Source organism: Phocoena phocoena, chromosome 19 (genome assembly GCF_963924675.1).
Source record: "Phocoena phocoena chromosome 19, mPhoPho1.1, whole genome shotgun sequence".
NCBI lineage: Eukaryota > Metazoa > Chordata > Mammalia > Artiodactyla > Phocoenidae > Phocoena > Phocoena phocoena.
This window is the reverse complement of record NC_089237.1, coordinates 12,575,459-12,599,977: the sequence shown is the minus strand read 5'-3', so window position 1 is coordinate 12,599,977 and position 24,519 is coordinate 12,575,459. Positions and strand designations below refer to the sequence as shown.

Below are 24,519 nucleotides of genomic sequence, written 5' to 3'. Positions count from 1 at the left end.
GTTTCTTATAAAACTAAACATACTCTTACCATATGATCCAGCACATAAACTGTGGTCCATCCAGACAATCCAATATTATCAAGTACTAAAAAGAAAGGCGCTATCAAGCCTTGAAAAGACAGGAGGAACCTTAACTGCACATTACTAAGTGAAGGAAGCTAATCAGAAAAGGCTACATATTTGTGTGATTCCAATTCTGTGACATCCTGAAAAAGGCAAAACTATGGCGACAGTAAAAAGATCAGTGGTTGCCAGGGGTGGGGTTGGAAGAGGGAGGGATAAATAAGTGGAGCACAGAGGATTTTAAGGGCAGTGAAACTACTCTGTATGGTACCATAATACGGTGGATACATGTAAATATACACTTGTCTAAACCTATAGAATGTTCAAAACCAAGAGTGAGCCGTATTGCAAACTATGGACTTTGGGTGATTATGACCTGTGGATGCAGGTTCATTGACTGTACAAATATCCCACTCTGTTGCGGATATTGATAGTAGGGGAGGCTGTGTGTGTGGAGGCAGGGGGTGTATGGGAAATTTCTGGACCTTCGATTCAACCGTGCTATGAACCTAAAACTGCTCTAAAAATATATTACCCCCCTACCAAAAAAAAAAGACATCTCAAAATATTATTGATAGCATGTCCAGTTTTTAGTTAATAATTCCAAATAGTTGAGGGGGAAAACAGATTTAGAAAATACTGAACCCCCCACACAGGAAATGACCTCTGACTTGTGGCCCCTCTGGAGACAAGCCAAAAAGGCCTTGCTACAGTCAGACACTGGCGTATCCACACAGGCAACATTACGCCTTCTAATCAGCTCAGGAAGTTGAACCAATTACATATCTCCTTCTCATGTAAATAACCTAAAACAGTAGCCAAAGGCAGGCCATTTTAAAAGAAACAGAGAAAAACAAACCCACACAACACAGCAAGCACCACCTGCACATTGGCTGACCAACCCTTAGTTAATGCAGCTCTAACCGCCCCCCTCCTCCGCCCCCGCCAGGCTCCTTCTCTATGTCTCAGCCTTCCCCACCTCCTGAGCCCACAGGAGCTTTAAGACACAATGTAGTTTAAATAGTAAGTTAAGCATAATAAAACCATTTATCAGAAGTTTGCCAAAAGTTTTGTTTTGAGTGTCATATCTGGTTGTCACGCAAGTTGTCAATTTTTAATATACAGATTTAATAAATTAAAAATTTAAATCATTAGACATTCAGAATCTGTAACTACTTTTTGAAATCCCAACTCCATAAAATTGCTTACTTCAGGAGTACTTTTTTGATGATTTCTTCCACACATGCTCTCCTCCCTCCCTCTGTGAGAGAGGCTGGCCTGATGCACACCTCCACCCAGAGGACGGCCTGTTGGTGGAGCCAGAGACCAACGCACTCCAGTGTGGACCCACCGCCCCAAAAGCTGGCAAGTCAGTCCTCCAAGAGGGCCGCTGCACTCCAGCCTACACAGTATTAACAAATGAAAAGGCTTCCCACTCTGCAAGCCCAGGTGCCAAGTGCCAGGAAAGCCACCCACTGCTCACCTATCCATATGTGTGCCCTCCGCCATCACTCTTGACAAACTACTTGGGAAAAAAAACTCAGAAAATGAGTATTCAATGAAACCTATGATGTTTCTCCTCTAAACCTCTTCTTAATATGACAAATGACACAAATAAAGTAAATGGTACTAGGTCCAAAATTATTAATTATTTTACTGAGTTACTGTTGTCTTTTCTTCACTTCTATATATAAGCAAAAAAAATTTTAATGTTTGATTCTTTGTAGTTCATCTCAATGTAACTAAAAATTTTAACATTTAAATTTACATCCAACTAATAAGTTGTTTTAGCTGTAGATGCAAATTTAAAATACTAGTAATTTCAAATAAATCAAATTTAAATATAAATATTTGACCTAAAAGTCAGTCAGCTTTACAGCTGTAAAAGCTTCAATACTCTTTCATTTCTCCCTCCCACACTCACATCAAGTTTTCAACTTCAAAAAGAAATCCTACCACCTCCCAGTTTTAAAAAAATTTTCTATCTCACCAGAAAACAAACCAGAAAAGGAAAGAAAATAAGATTCTCAAGGACTCATCATCACTGCCTGGGCTGGGTGGTCTGTAAGCCCCTCCTCAGTGTGGTAGGGGGACAAGTCCTTCACTGGGCTGCCCATGGCTGAGCATGGCTGGAGGAGGTATCTTAAGTTTGGATGGGGGTTTCTACTCCATATAAAAAGAGCAAAACACTTTGCTCTTTTATTTTATACCACAACACAATACACAGAGGAGCCCCTAGCAGCAGTCCAGAGGGCAGCTTTCCACCATTCATATGTCACAGACAACAAAAGGACCACAAGAGGATTCTGGGAGAATGAAGAGAACTGCTAGGATGGTAGAATCAGGGTGATCTTTCCTTTTGCAAAATGAACTCAATGGTGCTACATGTCACTTTTAATAAACAGAAAGAACATTTAAAAACAGAAATGTGCATCTGACACAGGAACAGCAATTCTAAGAATCTACTAATTCAAAATTCAATCACAGTATTGTTAATAGCAAAAACAGTTAATCTAAATGTTGAACCACAGGGGATGATAAGGTAATTCACAGCACGTCCAACAGAAGGAAGCTCATGCAGCATGTTTTAAGAGTTAACACCATGAAAAAAAGTAATTGAGTGAAAAGAGGAGACAAAAATCCTATCTATAAAGGGAGCCTCTACTATTTAAAAAACAAATTTAAACCTATTCATTGAATAATGCACATATGTTTTGTGCCAACAGTGGCTACCTACGGATGGTGAGATTACAGGTAATTTTTCCTATCCCTTTTAATTGTTCCAAATGTTCTATTGCAAGCATTATGTTATATTATTTTAAAATTTACAATATTTCAAAATAAACTTAATTTGATCTTTTAAACTCTAGCCCACAGCCCCACTCAGCTGTGTGCTGGAGGTCAGCCCTCAAACACATGCCCAGAGCATGACGCACGAAGAGCCTTCTGCAGCAATTGCTAGGTTTTATACGCTTTTTCCTGGAGAGTGCTTTCTAACCTCAGGTGCCTACCAGAAGCTGCTGGAGAGGTTTTCCAAAGTATACACACACACACATCCCTCCCACTGTCCCCTCCGCCAGTCTCTGCAGGGAAAGGGAGGGTCCAAGCACCATTTTTCAAAAGACCCCCATGTGACGGTAATGCGTACCCCTGGTAAAGAGCCAAAGGTGGGAACAAACAAAGTTGGACATTTGGCACCACCTCACAGCCCATCCCAGTAAGGGGCTGAGTCAACTAGGGCTCCCGCTTCGCCTGCAGAGCAGGGCTTACTCAGGTTCTAAGCACCAAATAGGGCCAACACATCACCAAAATGATAGTAATGAGGCCAGTGAGGGGTGCGAGGCAGAGGGAGGGAGCAAAGGCGGCGGCCGGGGATCGTAAGGGCTGAGGATCCTGAACCTGGGCAGGGCACTCTGACCACAGGCCCCACAAGTCTGAGCGACAAGCTCAGCTTCCACTGCACATCCTATCTGCTCCTCACTGTGTGTACCACCCCAAATGCTATGTTTTTGGCTGATGTCAAAATTGGAAAGGCCAAAGAAACCTGTGCCTTAATAATAAATCCTGGGGATTTACCAGTGCCTCAAATTCAACAGGTCCAAAACGAAATCCAGCCACTCCGCATCGGTTAGGGCAGCACTAAGGTGTAGGTTTACTCCTGGGACCTCCCCGCCCCCGCAACATGTGCTGCCCTCTGACAGGACCCGGTCCTGTTGAGGTGCTGGTCTCAGCACCCTGTCCACTACAGCCTGTGGCCCACGCAGAACCAACCAGTATGCTTCCACCTCTTCTCATGTTTTGAAACAGGTGACCTCCTGGGAGCACCAGCCTAGATCCTTCCCCTTCCTTCAGCCAGGAGGGAATTCAGGTCCACGGGAAAGCAGGAAGAGCCTAAGGACATCACCACCGAGAAAGACACCGGAGACAGTGGGGAATGGAGACATCACAGGCCCTGAGTAGCACCTGAGACCACCTCAGTCCCTCCTCCTCCATAGTGGAGCTTTTGCTTCAACCAGCTTGAATTCCAGCACTCCGCAGGTCAAAGGGGGCCCAGGACAAGAAATACACAGAACAAAGAAAGGACAGTGAAAACTATAGGACAAACAAAACAAAACAAAACAAAAAAAACTACAGGACAATACCAGAAAAAACACCAGACTAGAACATTAATGCCCGAAGGAAAAACATAAAGGGCATATACGTAAGACAAAAGATCTGTGTTATCCTCTTGGACAGGGCTTAGCACCTGCTCTGTCTCCCATGTGCTCAGACTAGTCAATGGCAGCAACCAGAACCATTAACTAGAGCCTAGAGGTCTGTCTGCCTGATGCCCACACTCCCCTCACTCCCGCAAGCTGCACCATACAGTATCCCTGCTCCCTCCCTCCTTGCAAGAGCACCTATAGTTGCCAGCTTACCCACATGCTCTTGCAGTCAGGTAGAGCCATGAATTCCAGTGCTAAGCAAGAAGATGCACAGGAAGTGCCTGGGACTCCAGGAAGTGCTCACCCTGCTGCCTGGAATGCAGAGGTAATGCTGGAATGCTGGCATCAAACACTACAAAGACAAGAGCCATAGTAAATTCATATTTTTAAAATGAGAGAGAGGGACTTCCCTGGTGGCGGAGTGGTTAAGAATCCACCTGCCAATGCAGGGGACATGGGTTCGAGCCCTGGTCTGGGAAGATCCCACATGCCGAGGAGCCACTCGGCTACTGAAGCCCCGTGCGCCACAACTACTGAAACCCTCTTCCCTAGAGCCCGTGCTCCGCAACAAGAGAAGCCGTGGCAATGAGAAGCCCGCACACTGCAACGAAGAATAGCCCCTGCTCGCTGCAACTAGAGAAAGCCCGCGCACAGCAACAAAGACCCAACGCAGCCCCCCCACCACAAGAAATAAATTAAAATAAAAAAATAAAATGAAAGAGAAATGCACTTCCATGGGTACAAAATCCCTCATCCATAATTCTGAAATCACCAAAGTCTGGGTTTTTTTGTTATTCATTTGGCCACAACGCCTGATCTGAAAGCGGCAATGTACATGTTTCTCTGCAGAAACAGGATATGACTGAGGGGTAGCACTGCCCAGCCTTTGCAGGAGACCCCAGGAGCTGATTTATACCTAAGCACTGGGTCACCCTTCTACAATCCCAAAGCATTCGGAATTCCAAAAGATTTCTGCCTCGCAGGCCTGTGCAAGGATCTTTTTAAGGCGCTGCTAGCTTCTGTCTAGTCACGAGCAGCAAAACCTAGGCCTGGCTCCACATCCATCTCCAGCCCCCCTCTTCTCAAGTGCAGCACCTAACCCTAATCCCCCACCCCCACCCCACCGCTGTGCAGTCATGATCATCCTGCTCAGACCACCAGAGCTCCCTGGCTGATGAAGGACAAACTCCTGGGCAGGCAGGGTACTCCCTAGCCTCAGGCCCCATGTCCATCAGTCCACACACGGAGCTTTCTAGACTGTGCCTTACTCCAACTACCCCCAGCCTCCCTGTCCCCACATGCTCCCTCCCACCAAGGGAGGGCCACATCTTCTTGACCCTCGCATCATAGCCCTGCCTGAAGAAGCTCAACTGCTGGGCCCTTGAAAAGCCAAGGAGTTTCCTCGTGGATTCTTGTTTATTGTGAGGGAGAGACTTGAGATCAGAGAGAGGCAACATTTACTATAGTTTAAAGTACTGGGGACTTCCCTGGTGGCACAGTGGTTGGGAATGTGCCTGCCAATGCAGGGGACACGGGTTCCATCCCTGGTCCGGGAGTATCCCACATGTTGTGGAGTGGCTGCGCCACAACTACTGAGCCTGTGCTCTGGAGCCCACGAGCCACAGCTGCTGAGGCCCGTGTGCCTGGAGCCCGTGCTCTGCAACGGGAGAAGCCACAGTGGTGAGAGGCCCGCGCACCACCAATGAGGAGTAGCCCCCACTCGCCGCAACTAGAGAAAGCCCGCGCGCAGCAATGAAGACCCAAAGCAGCCAAAAATTAATTAACTGATTGATTGATTAATTAATAAAACTGCCCATGCTCAAGCTCCAGTCCAGGCTAACTAAATCAGAGTTTCTAGGGGCGAGGCTTGAGTATCAGTGTTTAAAAAAATAAAAAGTACTGACCTCTCTAAATTGGAGGTGCCCTGAGGCCCTGCCCCGCTTTGCTCCCCATCTGAAGCCCCCTGGGCCCACCCCAACCAGAGAAAGGACAGGTACCCAGACACCTAAAAAAGGCACAGTTACTACATGGAAGGAGAAGAGTGAACTTGAACTGTCCAAAGTACAGATGCCAACAAAAGACAGGATGGTCTGGGGCAAAATCAGGAAAAGTAATCCCTCTTTCCTTTCAAAAATGAAAAGAAAAAGAAAGCTTTCTTTGCCTATGTCCACAGATAAAAACTTTAACACAAGCCCAACAAATAAACAATTTATTTTTGATGAATCGGATTTTCCTTGCTAGCAATCAGAAAGTTAGATCTAAAGAATAAAATTCCCATCAGACTGCCCTGTGAAGGCAATGCAAACAGAACATAGAAATTTCAACACGTGGGGGCCATGTAACATTTATGCCAATAACTGACTTCACGTTACTTCCTACTCCTCCTTTAGAGCATGAGGGCAATCCTCACATCGCTGAGAATTGGAGATTATTTTTAAAATACTCATTCGTAAGAGCTGACAAGCAGTGACATCATCTACTGATGGGCACAGATGCCACAATCTGTGGACACAGCCTATTCTAGGAACAAGACACACATAGCATTTCAAAGCGAGACTAAATGTTCTTCCATGTCAAAAGAGTATTACAAAATAAGCAAATATTCACCTATATCATCGCAGCTCTTCAGCCTATTATATGACATACACAGGCCACTTCACAGTCACAAGGCAGGTCTAGAAGCCACAGGGAGTGCAATTCACTTCCTGCAGAATATGAATAACTAATATGCCTAAAGAACACATTAATCTAAATCAGAATAGTCAACTTTTAGATGCAACAGTTTCATATTAAACAGAAACATATGCTCATTACAGTAATTTTTTAAAAAAGGAAAACAGCAATGTCAACCCATGATGCCCTTTTTTTTTTTTTTTTGCGGTTCGCGGGCCTCTCACTGTTGTGGCCTCTCCCGTTGCAGAGCACAGGCTCTGGACACGCAGGCTCAGCGGCCATGGCTCACGGGCCTAGCCGCTCCACGGCATGTGGGATCTTCCTGGACCGGGGCACGAACCCATGTCCCCTGCATTGGCAGGCGGACTCTCAACCACTGCGCCACCAGGGAAGCCCCCTAGATTCAGTATCTTATGATACCCTATAATGGAAAAGAATCTGAAAAAGTACACACACACACACACACACACACACACACACACACACACATATCTGAATCACTTTGCTATACATCAGAAACTAACAGCACTGTAAACCAGCTATAGTTCAATTTTTTTTTTAAAAAAAAAGAGCAAAAATAAATAAATTGAATAAACATCTTATTGGATTAAAAAAAAAGCCAATTTTAAATTGACTGGTAGAGTTCCCCATCTTCCAACCAATGGCTTTTTCTTGGCCTTGAGTAAAGCTTAGGGCTTTAAAACACTGGCAAGAAAACTGCATGTGGGTTCGAATCTCAGCTCTGCCATTTCCAAGCTATGCAACTTTGGGTTAATACCTCCAAGCCTCAACTCTCAACTGGAATAGGAATAGGAATCAACTCAACAGAACTCACAGAGCAAATGAGAGCAGAAGCTGCAGGTTGGTGCCCCACAGCCTCCATTCCATCCTCGGTACCATCTATATGTAAGAACTTCACCCTTTCCCACTGGCCTACACATGGCAACATTTGAAAACATCTGTAATAACTTAAATGCAAAATTATTTCTTACTTTATGCAAAACATCCTTCAGGTACTAAGAAACATTTAACAAAATCACTATTATGATCTTAACTTTTTTCTAAGGGATTTTAAAGAAAATGAATCAACTTCACACAGTGTTAAGACTCCTGAAGAAATTTCATAACTTCTGATTCAAAGTATAGACCCTAACAAATTACTAAGAATAGCCAAGACATACTTATTGGAAGTGAATGAGAGTGTGACTTTCATGTCATTTTGCACTCAAGGTAATTTAGAAATTTTGTCGCACTCTATTTCACTTTTTAAAAAATGAGACAGTAAGTTTGATTTTATTCAAATATTGTCATATCTCTAAATCGAAGGAAAACAACTGGACTATTTCATACTCAGTGAAAAATGAGAATTAAAAGAATTAAAAATTTCACTGGCAAGAACTCATCAATCAGGGTGACATCAGCAAAATGGCTCAGTAGGAAGCTCCAAGCTCTCTTCTCCCACAACACACACACACAGAAAAACAAGCAGAAACTGTCAGAACCAATTTGTGGAAAACCCTGCAAAGCAGTCAGAAATCTGTAACCACTAAGTGCTGAATTGAGAAAGAGGTACTGGAAGGTAGGAAAGTTTTAGAATTTGCTACCCCTGTCCATCCCCTCTGCAGGGCAGCAGCAGACTTGGTCTTAAAGCATAAATGGTCTTAAAGTGAAGCAGCCTGGGTTGCCAATGTGGGACTGTTTCCCTGGTTCTAGGGAGCAGAGCATATCTTGGGACAATTTAGACAATTTATTGTATATGTCTGTTCCAACCCATCTGAGGGCTACCTGAAGGACTGACACAGGCACCTCTGTGTTTTGCCTACCTCAGAACTCAGGCTGAAAAAGCTTGAAAACACTGCAAATCAAATCTGCCCCAGAGCAGAAGGCAAAAGATTACAGTCCAAATACACAATACACTGCCTAAGGCAAAAGCTGGGGAGAGTTTTCCTGGGAAATTAGGACATTCAAAAGTAACAGTGCAGCTGGTAGAGGGGGACTCGGAATGGTATTAAATACTTTGCATATTGTCTGATTAAACACAAACAGATGGGGTGGGAGGAGTAACAGTGCATGCTGGGAAATTCAGAAAGCCACACAGATACCCAGCGCAAGATGCATGCTCATGTAAGACCTGAGAAGACCCTGGGCTTTCACCTTGGGCTGATCCCCAAGCACAGTGCAAACCTGACCAAAAGTTGAAGGAGGGCCCAGGCACAGAGACAACTTTCAAAGACTGGGAGATGGGAGAGCTCCTGGTGCTCAAGGAAATCTCTGTCAAGACACCAGCTGAGGGACTTCCCTGGCAGTCCAGTGGTTAAGACTCCATGCTTCCACTCAAGGGGTCATGGGTTTGATCCCTGGTCAGGGATCTAGAATCCCGCATGCCACAGCCAAAAAAGAAAAACCAAACAACAACAACAAAAACCCCCACCAACTGAACACAAGCCATGAAACAGGACTTCAGGGATCACTTTGTCAATGAATACAGTCTTTGCAATAGCAGTCTGAGAAAATCACTAGGCAAAAAGGAGTCCTGTAGCCTTCAACAAATGAAAAACAGCAATCCCTAGGGAAGGAGGAAAATCTGATTTTCAGAACTATTACAATAGTCAAATGTCCGGTTTTCATCAACAAAGAAATTACAAGGCACACAAAGAAACAGGAAAGTATGACTCAAAGGAACAAAATTAATTAACAGAAATCATCTCTGAAGAAGGTGAGAGATAGGACTTGCTAGATAAAGACTTTAAAACAACTGTGTTAAGTATGCTGCTCAAAGAACTAAAGGAAAACACAAAGAACTAAAGGAAATCAGGAAAGTGACGTATTGACAAAAATGGAATATCAAGAAAGAATACAAAGTATAAGAAGGAACCCAACAAAGCCTGGAGCTGAAAAGTATAGTAACTGAAAAAATTCACTACAGGGGTCCAACAGTATATTTGAGCAGGCAGAAGAATGAATCAGCAAACTTAAAAGATAGGACCACTGAAATGATCAAGTTTGAGGAGCAGAAAGAAAAAAGACTGAACACAGCCCAAAAGACTCATGGGACATCAACGAGCAGACCAACATACACATTTTGGGAGTCCCAAAAGAAGAGGGAAAAAGACAGAAAGAATATTTGAAAAAAAATCATGGCAGAAAATGTCCCAAATTTGATGAAAAGGCATGAACCTACAAATCCAAAACACTCAACAAAGTCCAAGTAGGATAAACACAGAGGTCCCACACTGAAACATTATAATTAAACCATCAAAAGACAAAGAAAGAATCTTGAAAGTAGCAAGAGAGAAGTAACATGTTATATACAAGCACTCTCAATAAGGTTAACAGCTGATTTCTTATCAGAGACCACAGAGGCCAGAAGACAGTGGGATGACACTTAAAAACAAAACAAACAAAAAAAACTGTTGACCTACCAAGAATTATATCCAGCAAAATTGTCCTTCAAAAACAAGGAAGAAATTAAGACATTCCTCAATAAACAGAAGTTGAGGGAGTTTGTTAACACTAGACCTGCCCTACAAGAAAGGTTAGAGGGTGTCCTTCAGGTTGAAATGAAAGACCAGTAAACAATGACTCAAAGTCATACGAAGAAAAAGAGATTTCCAGTGAAAATAAACACATAAGAAAACATAAAAATTAGTATTGTGACTATGGTTTGTAACTCCACTTTCCTACAGGATTCAAAAAACAAACGGGGCTTCCCTGGTGGCGCAGTGGTTGGAAGTCCACCTGCTAATGCAGGGAACGCGGGTTCGTGCCCCGGTCCGGGAGGATCCCACATGCTGTGGAGCGGCTGGGCCCATGAGCCATGGCCGCTGGGTCTGCGCTTCCGGAGCCTGTGCTCTGCAACGGGCGAGGCCACAACAGTGAGAGGCCTGCATACTGCAAAAAAAAAAAAAAAACAGAAAAACAAATGCATAAAAATAATTATAAATCTGAGAGTTCCCTGGCAGTCCAGGTTAGGACTCGGCACTTTCACTGCTGTGGCCCCGGGTTCAGTGCCCGGTCAGGGAACTAAGATCCTGCAAAATGCAAAACGCAAAAAAAACCAAAAAACAAAAAAAATCTATGTTATTTGGCACATATGTATGAAGATGTAATTTGTGACAAAACATAAAAGGGAGAAAGAGGAACTGTATAGGAGCAGAGTTTTTGTTTTTGAAGTTGATATCAATTCAAAATAGACTGTTTTAAATTTAGGATATTAAATGTAACCCACGTGGTAACCATAAAGAAAATATCTTAAAAATACACTCAAAAGGAAATGAGAAGATAGAACAGTTGACTACAAAAAAATCAACTGAACATAAAAGAAGGCAGTTAGGGAGGAAATGAGGAACCAAAAAACTCTAAGACATTGAAAAGAAAACAAATAGCAAAATAGCAGAGTCCTTCCTTATCGGTAATTACTTTAAATGTAAATGGATTAAACTCTCCAATCAAAATACTTGAGACAAGAAATTTAAGATGTTTTCTTTAAAGAACAAATATTAATATTCATTCATCAACTCTCCTGCGTCAGGCAAAGGCAATCCATACGACAACCCCATGAAGTCGATTCAGTAATATCCATATTTACAGAAGAGGACCCTGAGGTTAAGAGATTAAATAGCTAAGCCACAGGGGGAGGGGCTCTTGCCTTCCCTTGGCCAAAGTGACATTATGACAGTGTTTCAGTAGCCTGATGAGCATACAGTGCCTGCCTTAGTCATTCTGAGCCCACCCTCAACCCTTCCTACGTGGAGAAGTTTGTGGAGAATAACACAGAGAGGGGAATAACAAGCAACCTCTGGGATGTGATTCTTAAGTGAAGCCCCCGGAAAGCTGCCCTCCAAAGAACAGAAAGGAGACCTAGGCTGATTCAGAGCTACCTAGGGTTACTGGACACCAGGAGGTGAGGGATGCTCAACCAGCCTTCTCAGTTGAGGTCCACCTCAACCTACAGACAATGCAATGACTCACAGAGGCTTAGTCAGATGCCCAAAGTTAATCTGCAGCCAAGCCAGGATGCTGTTCCAACAGCATGAGGTGTCCTCCAACAACTATAACCAAGGCTTGGCGCACTACTTTAACAAATAATGGCATAAGTATACAAGCCAGTCACAAATAAAAGCGGTCGAATAATCGTCGTTCCCAAAATACTAAAATCACTTTAAAAATTATTTATACGGACTTCCCTGGTGGTCCAGCGGTTAAGACTCTGCTCTACCAATGCAGGGGGCCCAGATTCCATCCCTGGTCAGGGAACTAGATCCTGCATGCCGCAACTAAAAGATCCTGCGTGCCCGCAACTAAAAGACCCTGCATACCGCAACAAAGATCTCGCACCTGGCAACAAAGATCCTGCGTGCCGCAACTGAGACCAAGAAATAAATAAATAAATATTTTAAAAATTTATTTATAAAAGTAAAGCTCTTCCCATTAGAGATACACAGGAAAAGAAACCCTAAACATTGAATGCCTGGTTACTAGGAACCCACAGATGTTATAAAGAACTAGATATTTTTCAAAACTGTGACTAACAGATAAATTTGCATCAATGAGAAAATGAACACTCTGAAAGACAACTTTTAAGAGAGAACAAAATAAAAGATCAATGGAAAATAAAGTATAACTTTCAGAGGTGGGGCAGGAGTTGGGGTTAGAGTTGGACCACCTCATTAGGACAAGGACATGCTCTGGACTGGGCAAGCCCAGAAGGATCTCCCCAGACCTCTGCAAAAGTCCTAAGCCAGAAGAACCACTAGGAGCCTGGCCCTCCTCCAGCCTAAGGCATGAGGCCATAGGAGCCAGGATCTGTGCACCTGCTCTGTGGGAGAAGTGAAGACATATTTGCAGGGACGTAGGCAAGACTAGATCTACCTTGTCTAGCATGGAGCAACACTGAAGAAAAGAAAACTGCATGGTCTGACTTGCTCCTGGAACAGGTCTACAGAAGTTACCCTGCAGCATGACAACCGTTATATGATCAATGCACATCATCAAGGACATTTTTATTCAACTACAGGAAATTCTGTACACGTGTATCCAGGCTTCCCCTGACCCCCTCCATGTATCAATCAACTTTAACTTTAAAAAACATATATACAAAACCAAAAAGCCCACTTAGGATGGTCCACCATCAATATAAACAAGAAGACAAGTGCAGGGAATTGTAGAATCAAAGAGTGAATTTAATTTTATTTATAACTGTTCTAAACTGTTTCCTTTGGTGCAATATCTATCAAACACAAACCTTGCAGCCTACAAACAAATTCACCAACAGACACTTGAGTCCTTATCAGGTTCCTGACACTACTCAAGGTCACAGGCCACAGTCCCAGTAAGTGTACAACCTGAGGATGAATGAGCCCAGCCCACAGAACACTTGAGTGCCAAGGTACAGGATATGAGCAGTGTTTAAAACACATGTGGGCAAGTCCAGAAGGAGACTAGGCAAAATGGGAACACAAGACTCAAGGAGGAAGCAGAATGGACAGTTTACATTTAAACCACATCTTCCTCCACCCAGCTCAAACAGCTGTAAAACTGATGCTCATAAACCTAACATCCTCCAAAAGTTTATAAGTGGCAAAAACATAGTATTTTTAATACATCACTTATGCACTCAAAATGCTATTACGGTCTGAAAAAGACCAGCAAAACACAACAGTCTCCAATCTACTTGTTTAGGGTTTTCTGTATCCCATCTGTTCAAGAGTCAAAAGATGAGTTCCATACTGCCGATTACTGGTGACTAAATACTATGAGTAAATGGCATCTGACAGCAGTCTTTCACAGTGTGGTTGTAGTGACACTAATTCACACTCCCTCACACCATCAGTTCATTTTCCAGGAGAACCAAGACCACAGAAAACTGGAACAACTCCACTAAGACAACTCAATGTTTTTCTCATTAACCGTAAATGCTTGTAAAGTAATTTGACCAACCTAACTAAAGCCACTGGATATGCCTGAGCGCACATATTCCACGGGGGAGAACATCAGGCTACTCCCCAAAGTGCTAAGGCCAATCTTCTTACAACCCAGGTTAAGATTTAGGATTGCTTCCTGTGAGCGTCCTTCCAAAGCTGCAAAGAGAAAGATTCTATGCCAGGCCACTCCACCTCAGGCTTCGTTTCAGAAAGGCACCTGCCACTGAATTAGAAACAAACGCTTTGGTACTTTAAAGGTTTTAAATAGGTACCATTTGTAAGTTATTAAAATTCACCATCTATGGGGTTAAGAATAACATCCCACTGTTAGTGACTGCTAAGATCACTGTGCTCCAGGGGTCTCCACCGTCCTACCACTGATGCTTGGGGCAGGATCATCCTGCTGTGGGGGGGCTGTCCTGGGTATCGCACTATTTTGGCAGCATCCCTGGCCCCAGCCCACTAGAGGCCAGTTGCACCCCCTCCCAATCGTACCAACCTAACATGTCTCCAGAGGTTGCCGAATATTCTGGGGAAGGGAAGGGTACCCCAATGAGAACCACTGTTGTACTCTGATACCTTTCACTGGGTAAGATACAGAAGCACTCTGCAAATGACAAACGGCAGCAAAAGCCAAATAATGTCTAAAATCCCTATGGACTTCTCAGCAGGGCACCAAACATATACTCCAGAAACTGAGGCATGCTAGGAAAGGCAGCTTCCTACGAGATGCTTTCTAATCTCCCTGCAGCCACTTCCAGGGATGATGGCAGTAACACTTTGTCATGGTGCTCAAGCTGCTTCAAATCAAAGAAATGGCAATGTGTGCCCCCTTCAACGTGCCCTGGTGTACTGTGTTTCATTAGCAAATTCAAAAAATCCTCATTATAAGCTAAGACCAGGGACTTCCCTGGTGGCATAGTGGTTAAGAATCCGCCTGCCGGGCTTCCCTGGTGGCGCAGTTGTTGAGAGTCAGCCTGCTGATGCTGGGGATGCGGGTTCATGCCCCAGTCTGGGAGGATCTCACATGCCGCGGAGCGGCTGGGCCCGTGGGCCATGGCCGCTGAGCTTACACGTCTGGAGCCTGTGCTCCACAGCGGGAGAGGCCACGACAGTGAGGAGAGGCCCGCGTATCGCAAAAAAAAAAAAAGAATCCACCTGCCAATGCAGGGGACACGGTCTTCGAGCCCTGCTGCGGGAAGATCCCACATGCTGCGGAACAACTAAGCCCATGCACCACAACTACTGAGCCCGTGCTCTAGGGCCCGTGAGGCACAACTACTGAGCCCACACGCCTAGAGTTGGTGCTCCACAACAAGAGAAGCCACTGTAACGAGAAGCCCGCGCACTGCAACCAAGAGTAGCATCCGCTCGCCGCAACGAGAGAAAGCTTGCGCACAGCAACGAAGACCCAACGCAGCCAAAAATAAATTTATTTTTAAAAAAAAAACTAGGACCAGAAGTGTGGGAGCTGACTTACTGTATTATCGTTAAGATATTGTAAACTCTCCAAAACCCAGACATAAAAGAAAACATGAGCTACACAAAAATGTTAAACAGATAAGAATACTATCCAAAATGCTAATTGCTTTGGCTAAAAGCTTCCTTATTTTAGAAATCCTCTTTTCTTCATTTAAAACACAAAAAAACCTTTCTCCTCAGCAAAGCAAGAATCGTTGAATTTTCACAGTGGAAAACTTGCTACTGTTACTGAGGCTGTTGCCTCGTCTTGTGGAATATTTCCACCAATTATGCATGAAGCTATGCTGTGCTTCTGCAACTGTGTATCTAGATGAGACCTGCTGATGAACAGGGTACCATAAATGGGGGAGCCACACCTGACTAGAATCATGACACTAAATGATCAACATTTGAGAATATTCAAGTAACAGTAATGTCCTAAATCAGCAGCCAACAGGCACATGTATGTTAATTTTTTTTAAGATTTTTTTTTTGACGTGGACCATTTTTAAAGTCTGTATTGAATGTTACAATATTGCGTCTGTTTTATGTTTTGGTTTTTTGGCCGTGAGGCATGTGGGATCTTAGCTCCCTGACCAAGGATTGAACCTGCACCCCCTCATTAGAAGGTGAAGTCTTAAACCACTGGACTGCAGGGAAGTCCCTGCACATGTATATTATATACCAAGTGATGATGGATCTGTGCCATTACCAGGGGGTACAAAAACGTGTAGGACCTGGTCCCCACCTTGGAGGACCAGCAGGGGAGAAAGTCAAACAAGAAGACAAGTTCCAGCACAAGGTGATGAGGAGGGAACGCTTTGCCTCACCCAGCTTGACAGCGGAAAGTGTTGCTGACAGGCTAGTCCCAAGAATGGGCTCCATGACCTATCCCTCCTAGGGGGTCCACAGCACTTTGAATGTCTGAAAAGCACACGGCTGACATTCGAGGCCTGCAGAGGAGCCCAGCTTCAGGTCCTCACTGCCTCTAAGAAAAAGACCATGGCCCAAGTTTCAAAAGTATATGGGGGAACTTCCCTGGTGGCACAGTGGTTAAGAATCCACCTGCCAATGCAGGGGACATGGGTTCAAGTCCTGGTCCGGGAAGATCCCACATGCCACGGAGCAACTAAGCCCACGTGCCACAACTACTGAGCCTGCGCTCTAGCGCCCACGTGTTGCAACTACTGAAGCCCGCGCGCCTCGAGCCCATGCCCCGCAACAAGAGAAGCCACTGCAATGAGAAGCTCGCGCACCGCAACGAAGACCCAACGCCGACAAACATACATACATACAAACGTACATACATAAATTAATAAAAAAATTTTAAAAAGTAAATGTGGTTTGTGGGACTTCCCTGGTGGTGCAGTGGATTAAGACTCCGCTCTCCCAATGCAGGGGGCCCGGGTTCGACCCTTGGTCAGGGAACTAGATCCCACATGCATGCCACAACTAAGAGTTTGCATGCTGCAACTAAGGAGCCTGCCTGCCACAACTAAGGAGCCAGCAAGCCGCAACTAAGGAGCCCACCTGCCACAACTAACACCTGGCGCAACAAAATAAATAAATGAGAAATAATTTCTTAAAAACAGTGTATGCGGGGGCTTCCCTGGTGGCTCAGTGGTTGAGAGTCCGCCTGCCGATGCGGGGGACACGGGTTCGTGCCCCAGTCCGGGAGGATCCCACATGCCGCAGAGCAGCTGGGCCCGTGAGCCATGGCCGCTGAGCCTGCACATCCGGAGCCTGTGCTCCGCAGTGGGAAAGGCCACAGCAGTGAGAGGCCCGCGTACCGCAAAAAAAAAAAAAAAAAAAAGTGTATGCGGTTCATTACACTTCAATAAAAAGGCAATTTTAAAAAGAAAAACAGTATACTGTAAATTGCAAAGTTCTTCGACTGGACAGAGAAGCCATCCTTCATTTACAAAATGAGTTTGGCCAATGGCATTAATGAACAAGAATCCTTCAAATCAGACGGCAAACAGGACATGACTTTTAACCAGTTCCTTTTCCTGACTTTGCCCCCAAGGCAGAGGCACTTTTCCTTTCCCCCTGAAACTGGGAAGGTTTGTGGTGAAGCCGACATACTGGAGTGGAGGAGAACCAGAACAGAGGCTCTGGGAGAGAGGGCACCCCCAGACAGACCTCTCGTGGCCTGGCATGCTGGACGACACCATCCTCTTCCCATGGCCTGGCTTTATCCTCAGGTCCTGGCAGGGAAAAGACAACTTTTCCCGGCTGAAGAAATTTCAAACTTTGCTCACTGTTCCCAGAGGCTCTTGATCAATTTACTGCACACACGTGTGCATGTGTGTGGAGCTATGAGCAAGTTGGAGAGTGCTGACCCCTTGAGGACATTTTCACCCCCATGTCATATTTTCTGTCACGTTAGATCTCCATAGGCCCCTCCACACCAGGACACTGTGATAGATAAAATACAAGCAGCCCCTGATGTCTAGCAAGGGCAAGGGCACAGGCATGGTGCTAACCATGCCACACAATGTCAGTTATTATCCCTGTTAAAAGTAAGAGAACTAAAACTCAGGTTAAGCGGCAGGGCTGGAATTTGACTCCAGTCTGTCCGACCCCAGAGCCCATCCTTGCCTTCTCCTGATACAGTTAGCTGGCACACAAATGACCACTACAGGTGACAGGTCCCACCATGTAGGCTTGTTCTCAAACTCCGTTAGAAATTAAAATTATTTAAAATCTAACCATCTTAAACTATTCCTTAAGTAAACATTAAAATGAATAGACTGAGCTTTACCACTAGAAGAACTACTAAACACTAGGTAAAGGACAAGTAAGCTGGTTATTGGGTTATTTTTAACTTAGTAAAGTAACAATTATGCTAAAATAGCTGCACTGTGTTCCCAATGTCTACAAATCAGTGATAATAAAAAGTATTTCAATTTGCCAAATGAATATATATTGTAGCTTTTTAAAAAAATACATAGTGGTCATTAAAAGCAATTAATTTATAAACTGAGCACTTTCCGAAGTGTAAAGCACCTCCGCTCCTCTGCTATGGATCTGCCATTACATGTCACCCACTTCTGGGTCCTGGACTCCAGCCATCCTAGACCCCAGATCTTAGCTCTGCCTACAGCTGGTCAGTCTCAGGTCATAAAATGAAGGTGTTTCAGCCAACCCTGCAGCCCTGAAACAAAATAACATGCCAGACCTCACTAGTGGCTCTGCTTAGGTCTTCTCAGAAGACAACTTCGGGACTTCCCTGGTGGCGCAGTGGTTAAGAATCCGCCTGCCAACGTAGGGGACACAGGTTCAAGCCCTGGTCCGGGAAGATCCCACATGCCATGCAACTAAGCCCGTGCACCACAACTACTGAGCCCATGTGCCACAACTACTGAAGCCCATGCACCTAGAGCCCGTGCTCCACAAGAGAAGCCACCACAATGAGAAGCCCGCACACCACAACAAAGAGTAGCCCCCGCTCTCCAAAACTAGAGGAAGTCCGCACACAGCAACAAAGACCCAACGCAGCGTTAAATAAATAAATAAAAGAAGAAGACACCCTCATTTTGGTGGTAATGCAAACTGGTACAGCCACTATGGAGAACAGTATGGAGGTTCCTTAAAAAACTGAAAATAGAGCTACCATATGAGCTAGCAATCCCACTCCTGGGCATATACCCAGAGAAAACCATAATGTGAAAGATACATGCACCCCAGTGTTCACTGCAGCACTATTCACATAGCCAGGACATGGAAGCAACCTAAATGTCCATCAACAGAGGAATGGATAAAGAAGATGTGGTACATACATACAATGGAATATTACTCAGCCATAAAAGAAGAACAAAATAATGCCATTTGCAGCAACATGGATGGACCTAGAGATTCTCATACTGAGCGAAGTAAGTCAGACAGAGAAAGACAAATATCATATGATATTGCTTATATGGGGAATCTAAAAAAAGGCTACAAATGAACTTATCTACAAAACCTAAATAGAGTTACAGATGTAGAAGATAAACTTATGGTTATGGTGGGGGTGCGTAAGGGTAGGGGAGGGATAAATTGGAAGACTGGGATTGACACATACACACTACTATATATAAAATAGATAACTAATAAGGACCTACTGTATAGCACAGGAAACTCTTACTCAATACTCTGTAATGGCCTATATTAGGAAAAGAATCTAAGAAAGAGTGGATATATGTAATTGTGTAACAGGTTCACTTTACTGCAACTAACAAAACATTGTAAATCAATTATACCCCAATAAAAATTTTTAAAAAAGAAGACACCCTCATTTTATCATCTCCTACTGGGAACTCTAACCTCCACACCTCATCTGTGTCCATTCTTTGGGCCTCAGCTACATCTCTCAGTGGTTCCCCCACCCACTTCACCCTGGTGATCCACATGGTTTCTACTCCTTCTAACCCTAATATCGCCTCTGCCCTCCTTAGAATATCCACACACACCCCCTCACAAACACATCTTACACCCCCACTCCCTCCTCTCTCTCTTCACCCGGGAGTCCCACACCCCATCTCCTTCCTCATCCTCCAAAACATCCTAATCACCAAGCCCATGGCTTCCCATGGAGGGTGACACTGCAGGTCACTGTCCTTTTCCCGAGGCTCTCCTCTCTTGGCACTCCCCTTCTTATTTCCTTCTTCCTGGTACTGGTATTCTCTGGGAAACTTGGTTCTGCCCAATCCCTTTTATCTAAGCAGGACCGAGTCACTGTGAGATCCTTCAGTTCTCTTCTTGGAGTCTTCACCTGCGAAGCTCCATAAGCCACTGTCTGCTCAGCTTTCTCCTGTCCTCACCTTAGAGGATACTACCTGTGATTTAGTGAGGAAGTCTTCAAGTGTGACATAAACAAACTTCATCTGCAAGTTAAAACATGCCACATAAGAAAGAGGAGGTTTGCTGTATCACCAACCCTTAGGCAGTTAATTCAGCATAGAAACAGGGTCACTTTCTAAATAAACACAACTGCAGTTCTGCATGTTAAATATCTTTGGGCAATAGTAAATTCAACTTGTTCTATTTATGCTTGGCTATTAGATATTTAGGATCTTACTGATCAAAAAATACATCAAATTCACTTGACATTTCAAAGTATAAACAACTGTTAAAGAGTTGTTTATTTTTATTTATAAATTATGCTTAGTTTGCTACCATGGCCACAAGAAGAGCAACAGCAGCAAAACCAGACATTCCTGCCCAACAGATCTTCCTGAAACACTTTACTGCTCGCTCAGGCGCCAGACCAGGTCCTTAGACAAACAAGGACCCTGTCCTCAAAGAGAACATTCTTCATTCTCTGGTTGACCACTGTGAAAATGCTCCCCGAGCAGGCCCAGGCAAACATCATGCTCCACAAACCTGTCCCCAAAGTCCTTTCCAGCCTGAATTCTATCTCTCCAGTGCCAGGATGCTGGCCCAGCCACACCTGCAAGGTCACTCTACCTGCCCACTTCAGGAGCCCGGCCCAGGTGGCCCAGGGCTCCCCCACCTAGAGCACTCCACAGACCACCTCCCCCCCCCGCCCCGAGTCCCAATAACACCTGAACCTCCAACAAGTCAGACGCTCCTGGGGAGGAAAAAGTTGCATCTCTGTACACACAGCCCTGCATACTTGGCCAAAAACCAAGGATTTTTGGAAATCACTTGTTTTCTGGAAAACCACACACTATGGCACTCTTGTACATATTCAGCTCAAACCCCCGCCCCCGCAACATACACACTCACACGCCGGTCCTCACTAGGCATGGAACTTACCAACCACCATGGAGAAGGTGCTTGTACTCAGATCTTACCCAAACCATTTAAAATACTCACAACACCAACATACAGAATCACACTCCTCATTTTCCTCTATTCCTCCCAAATTAATACTTTAGTATTTCAATAAAATAGTGAACCATACTTTAAGCCTAAAGTGTTTATATACTCTTCCAAGTTCTCTGTATATAAACTTTTAATACTAACTACAAAATTTAAGTTCATTTTAAAATAGGAATAAAGTCATTTTTATTCAAATAAGAAACCAACCATAGGCTGTCATATTTTTAAAACTCCTCAGTGATTTTTCAATTCAGTAAGCAAGTATGAAACAAACAGTAAGAATACCTATTAACCTCTGGGGACTTCCCTGGTGGTCCAGTGGTTAAAACTCCGCACTTCCACTGCAGGAGGCATGGGTATAACCCCTGGTCAGGGAACTAAGATCCCGCATGCATTAGGCGTGGCCAAAAAGAAAAAAAATTTCAACCTCTGCGTAATCACTCTAAGTTACATTTGCTTTTAAACTTTCACAATTTAATTTTTTTAATGTTAAAAAGAACTTGGAACATAAAACTTAGATTAATTTCAAGAAAAAGATTTTTAAAACAATTTCTCTGCATTTAGCTAGCACCAATCGTCTTTACACAGTTTTTTTCCTATAACCTGTATCTATGATCACCCTACACCAACTTGGAAACAATGCCTTACAAAAAGGGAGGTGCTGCAAAATCCTAACAGTTATCCACTCATCTCACACTGTAAAACTGCCAAAACCCCTTCCATGAAAAAAACCACTCCCCTCTGTCAGTATGGGCAGAGGTTCCCAGGCCCAGAAGTCTAGGGCTGGTGGTAGGCTTGGTGGCCCAGGGACTCTTCACTGTACACTAGCTGGAGATGAAGGCCAGAGACCCCGCATCTACCCATCACCGTTTTTTGTTTTGTTTTGTTTTTTGTTGTTGTTGGTTTTCTTTTTTTGGGCCCTGCCACGTGGCACGTGGGATCTTAGCTCCCCGGGATGAAACCCGCACCCCCTGCATTGGAAGCGTGGAGTCTTAACCCCTGGACTACCAGGGAAGTTCCCCCATCGCCCTTCTTACTCATCTCCTCTGAAAGCCTCACTCCACTCCTCAAAAGTCTGAATTCTGCTCCCTCGCATAAAAATCAATTTATTTCCATGTTTGGTATGTCAACGCAAATGGTTTTGGCTGAATGGTAATAACAGAATTTTCTTTAAAAACCTCAAAGTCCTCAGAGTAAAAATATAATGCCCTTTGCTGTGATGCCAAGTTATTTGTAAACAACAAACCATCAAATTAAAAAACTGCCATCAGGTCCCTACTATCGATTTTATGCAATCTATAGTACAAATACACACAAACAGCGTTCTGGCTTGAAAAATAACATTCTTTGAAACGTTCCCATCAAGATTTAAGGAACTAGCTGGTGCAGCTTTCCAGGCTAAACAGTAACACAGCACCCACATACAAAAGTGAAGAAATAAAGAAAAGCAAGAGCTCTTATCACCATCTCCAACAACTGAAAGCAGTCAAAAATTCCAGTTTATGGAGAAAGCCCCTGAGGAATAATTAGCATTTCCTAGAGAGCAAATTTGTTTTTCAAGCAGACTAAATGATAACTTCACAAAACCATAGAACCAAGCTGAACTGCTTTGTAGCAGGATTGACAGTTCCTCAAGAAGATCACTTAATTATACTCTATAACACCTTAGAAAAATTTCTAAATAAATGATTTTTTTTTAAAGTTATGTTGAAAGTATCTAGTTTTCCAAAATTTAAGGTTCAGAGCACAGATTTAAAAATCCATCATGCTTCAAGAGCTTTCAATTTTTAGGCTACAAAAAACACAATGAGAAAAAGAAGTCCTTGCAGCTTAAAAAACACACGCTTGAAATAATACACTACTGAAAACGTGTAGAACAAAAAGAAAGTAACAGATAACCCAACGGCAGTTAAGACACAGATTTTTGTTTTGGGCAGTTCCACCAACCAGAGTTTTACATTTCTATTCCATACTACCTACATGCTAGTTACGAAAATTATATGCGAACTCCCAGAACACACAGAGTACCCCCAGAAAACCTCAGCCCACGTGGACAGCTGCCTGAGCCTCCAGCTTTGGATAAGTGAGGATGGGGGTCCCGGGCAGGAATTGTAGTCCGTGTTTCGGTCGTGGGTACGGTGGATGAGGTCGGGACATTGGGGTCATGGACTGGGATCCGGTCGGGATGATGGGATCTGGGTCTGGTTCTGGCCGTAGGAAGAACGAACCCAGATGTCGGGATCTAGGTCCTGGTTGGGAAGATGGACAAGGGCTTGGGGTCGGAATGGGGCTCCGAGTCTGGGTCCTGTCTGTGTCCTACTCGTGGCTAGGTCCAGGCGGGGATCGCTGGCCGGGGGCTGGGTCCTGTAGGTGGGGGCAGCAGATCCCGGGGGGTGGTCAGGACCCAAATCTGGGTCCTCCTGGTCGTGGGTGGGGGTAGGGGGTCGTGGATCGCGAGTCGGTGGTCCGGGTCGGGGTAGAGGTCGGGGTCTGGGTTCCGGTCCCGCCGGCCAGGCCGCACCCCCGTCCGCCCGCCCCCCCAGCCCGGGCCCCACTCACACGCGCGGCAGCTGCAGTGGCGGCGCCCCGCGCCTTTGGAACACGCCGTCCACGAACACGCCATTCTTGCCGAGGCAGCGCAGGTAGAAGTCGCCGCCCGCGTCGGGCCCGGGCTGCGCCGACGGCTCCGGGGCCGCCCCGCCATGGCCGCCGCCGCCCGGGGGCGTGAAGATCTCGAGGTGGCGCCGCGAGATGAAGCTCGAGTGGCCCATGCTCACGTCCACCGAGCCCTGCGACGAGTTGCGCCCGATGGTCACCGAGCGCTTCTTCATCAGGTACTCGAACTCGCGGCCCTCGAGGCGCGCCACGGCCCAGCCGCCCGGCGGGGACCCGCCGCCCGCGCCCCCGCCGCCCCCGGCGCCGCCGCCCGCGGGAGGCCCGCCCGCGCCCGGGAGCGCCGCGGCCGCCGCCATGGGCCTGCGAGGGCCCGGGCCGCCTTCCGCCGCCGCCACGGAGCTGAGGGCCGAGCGAGGCCGCCGGCCGGCGAGCGACGAGCGGCGGCGAGGGGCGGGACACGCGCGGCGCGCCGCGGGCCGGCGCCGGGCCCGTGACTGACGGCGGCACCCGCCTATAGCGGCGGTGCACGGCAGTGGGGCTACCAGAGGCTGGTCAATGGCGAGGCACGCCGGCCGTGCGCCCGCACGTCGGCCGCGGCGCCCGACGCAGGCGCGGCTTCTGGCGGCCTGGAAAACGCGGTACGGAGCAGGGCGGCCTTGGAGCCGCCGAGCCGACGCACGGAGCCGCGCAGAGCGGGTAACCGGGGCGGGGGCGGGGGCCGGGCCGGGGTCAAGGTCGGCGGGGGCAGGGGG

General features: G+C 45.5%; 1 protein-coding gene across 1 annotated transcript in view; it reads right to left on the bottom strand.

The window, feature by feature from the left end:
• Nucleotides 1-24,123, bottom strand: part of FOXK2 (forkhead box K2) — a 66,356-nt gene extending 42,233 nt beyond the window's left edge. The window contains exon 1 of the mRNA XM_065897249.1: nt 23,711-24,123. Within this exon, the coding sequence (XP_065753321.1) occupies nt 23,711-24,123 (413 nt within the window). The remainder of the gene's footprint in view (nt 1-23,710) is intronic.
• Between the last annotated feature and the right edge of the window lie 396 nt (nt 24,124-24,519).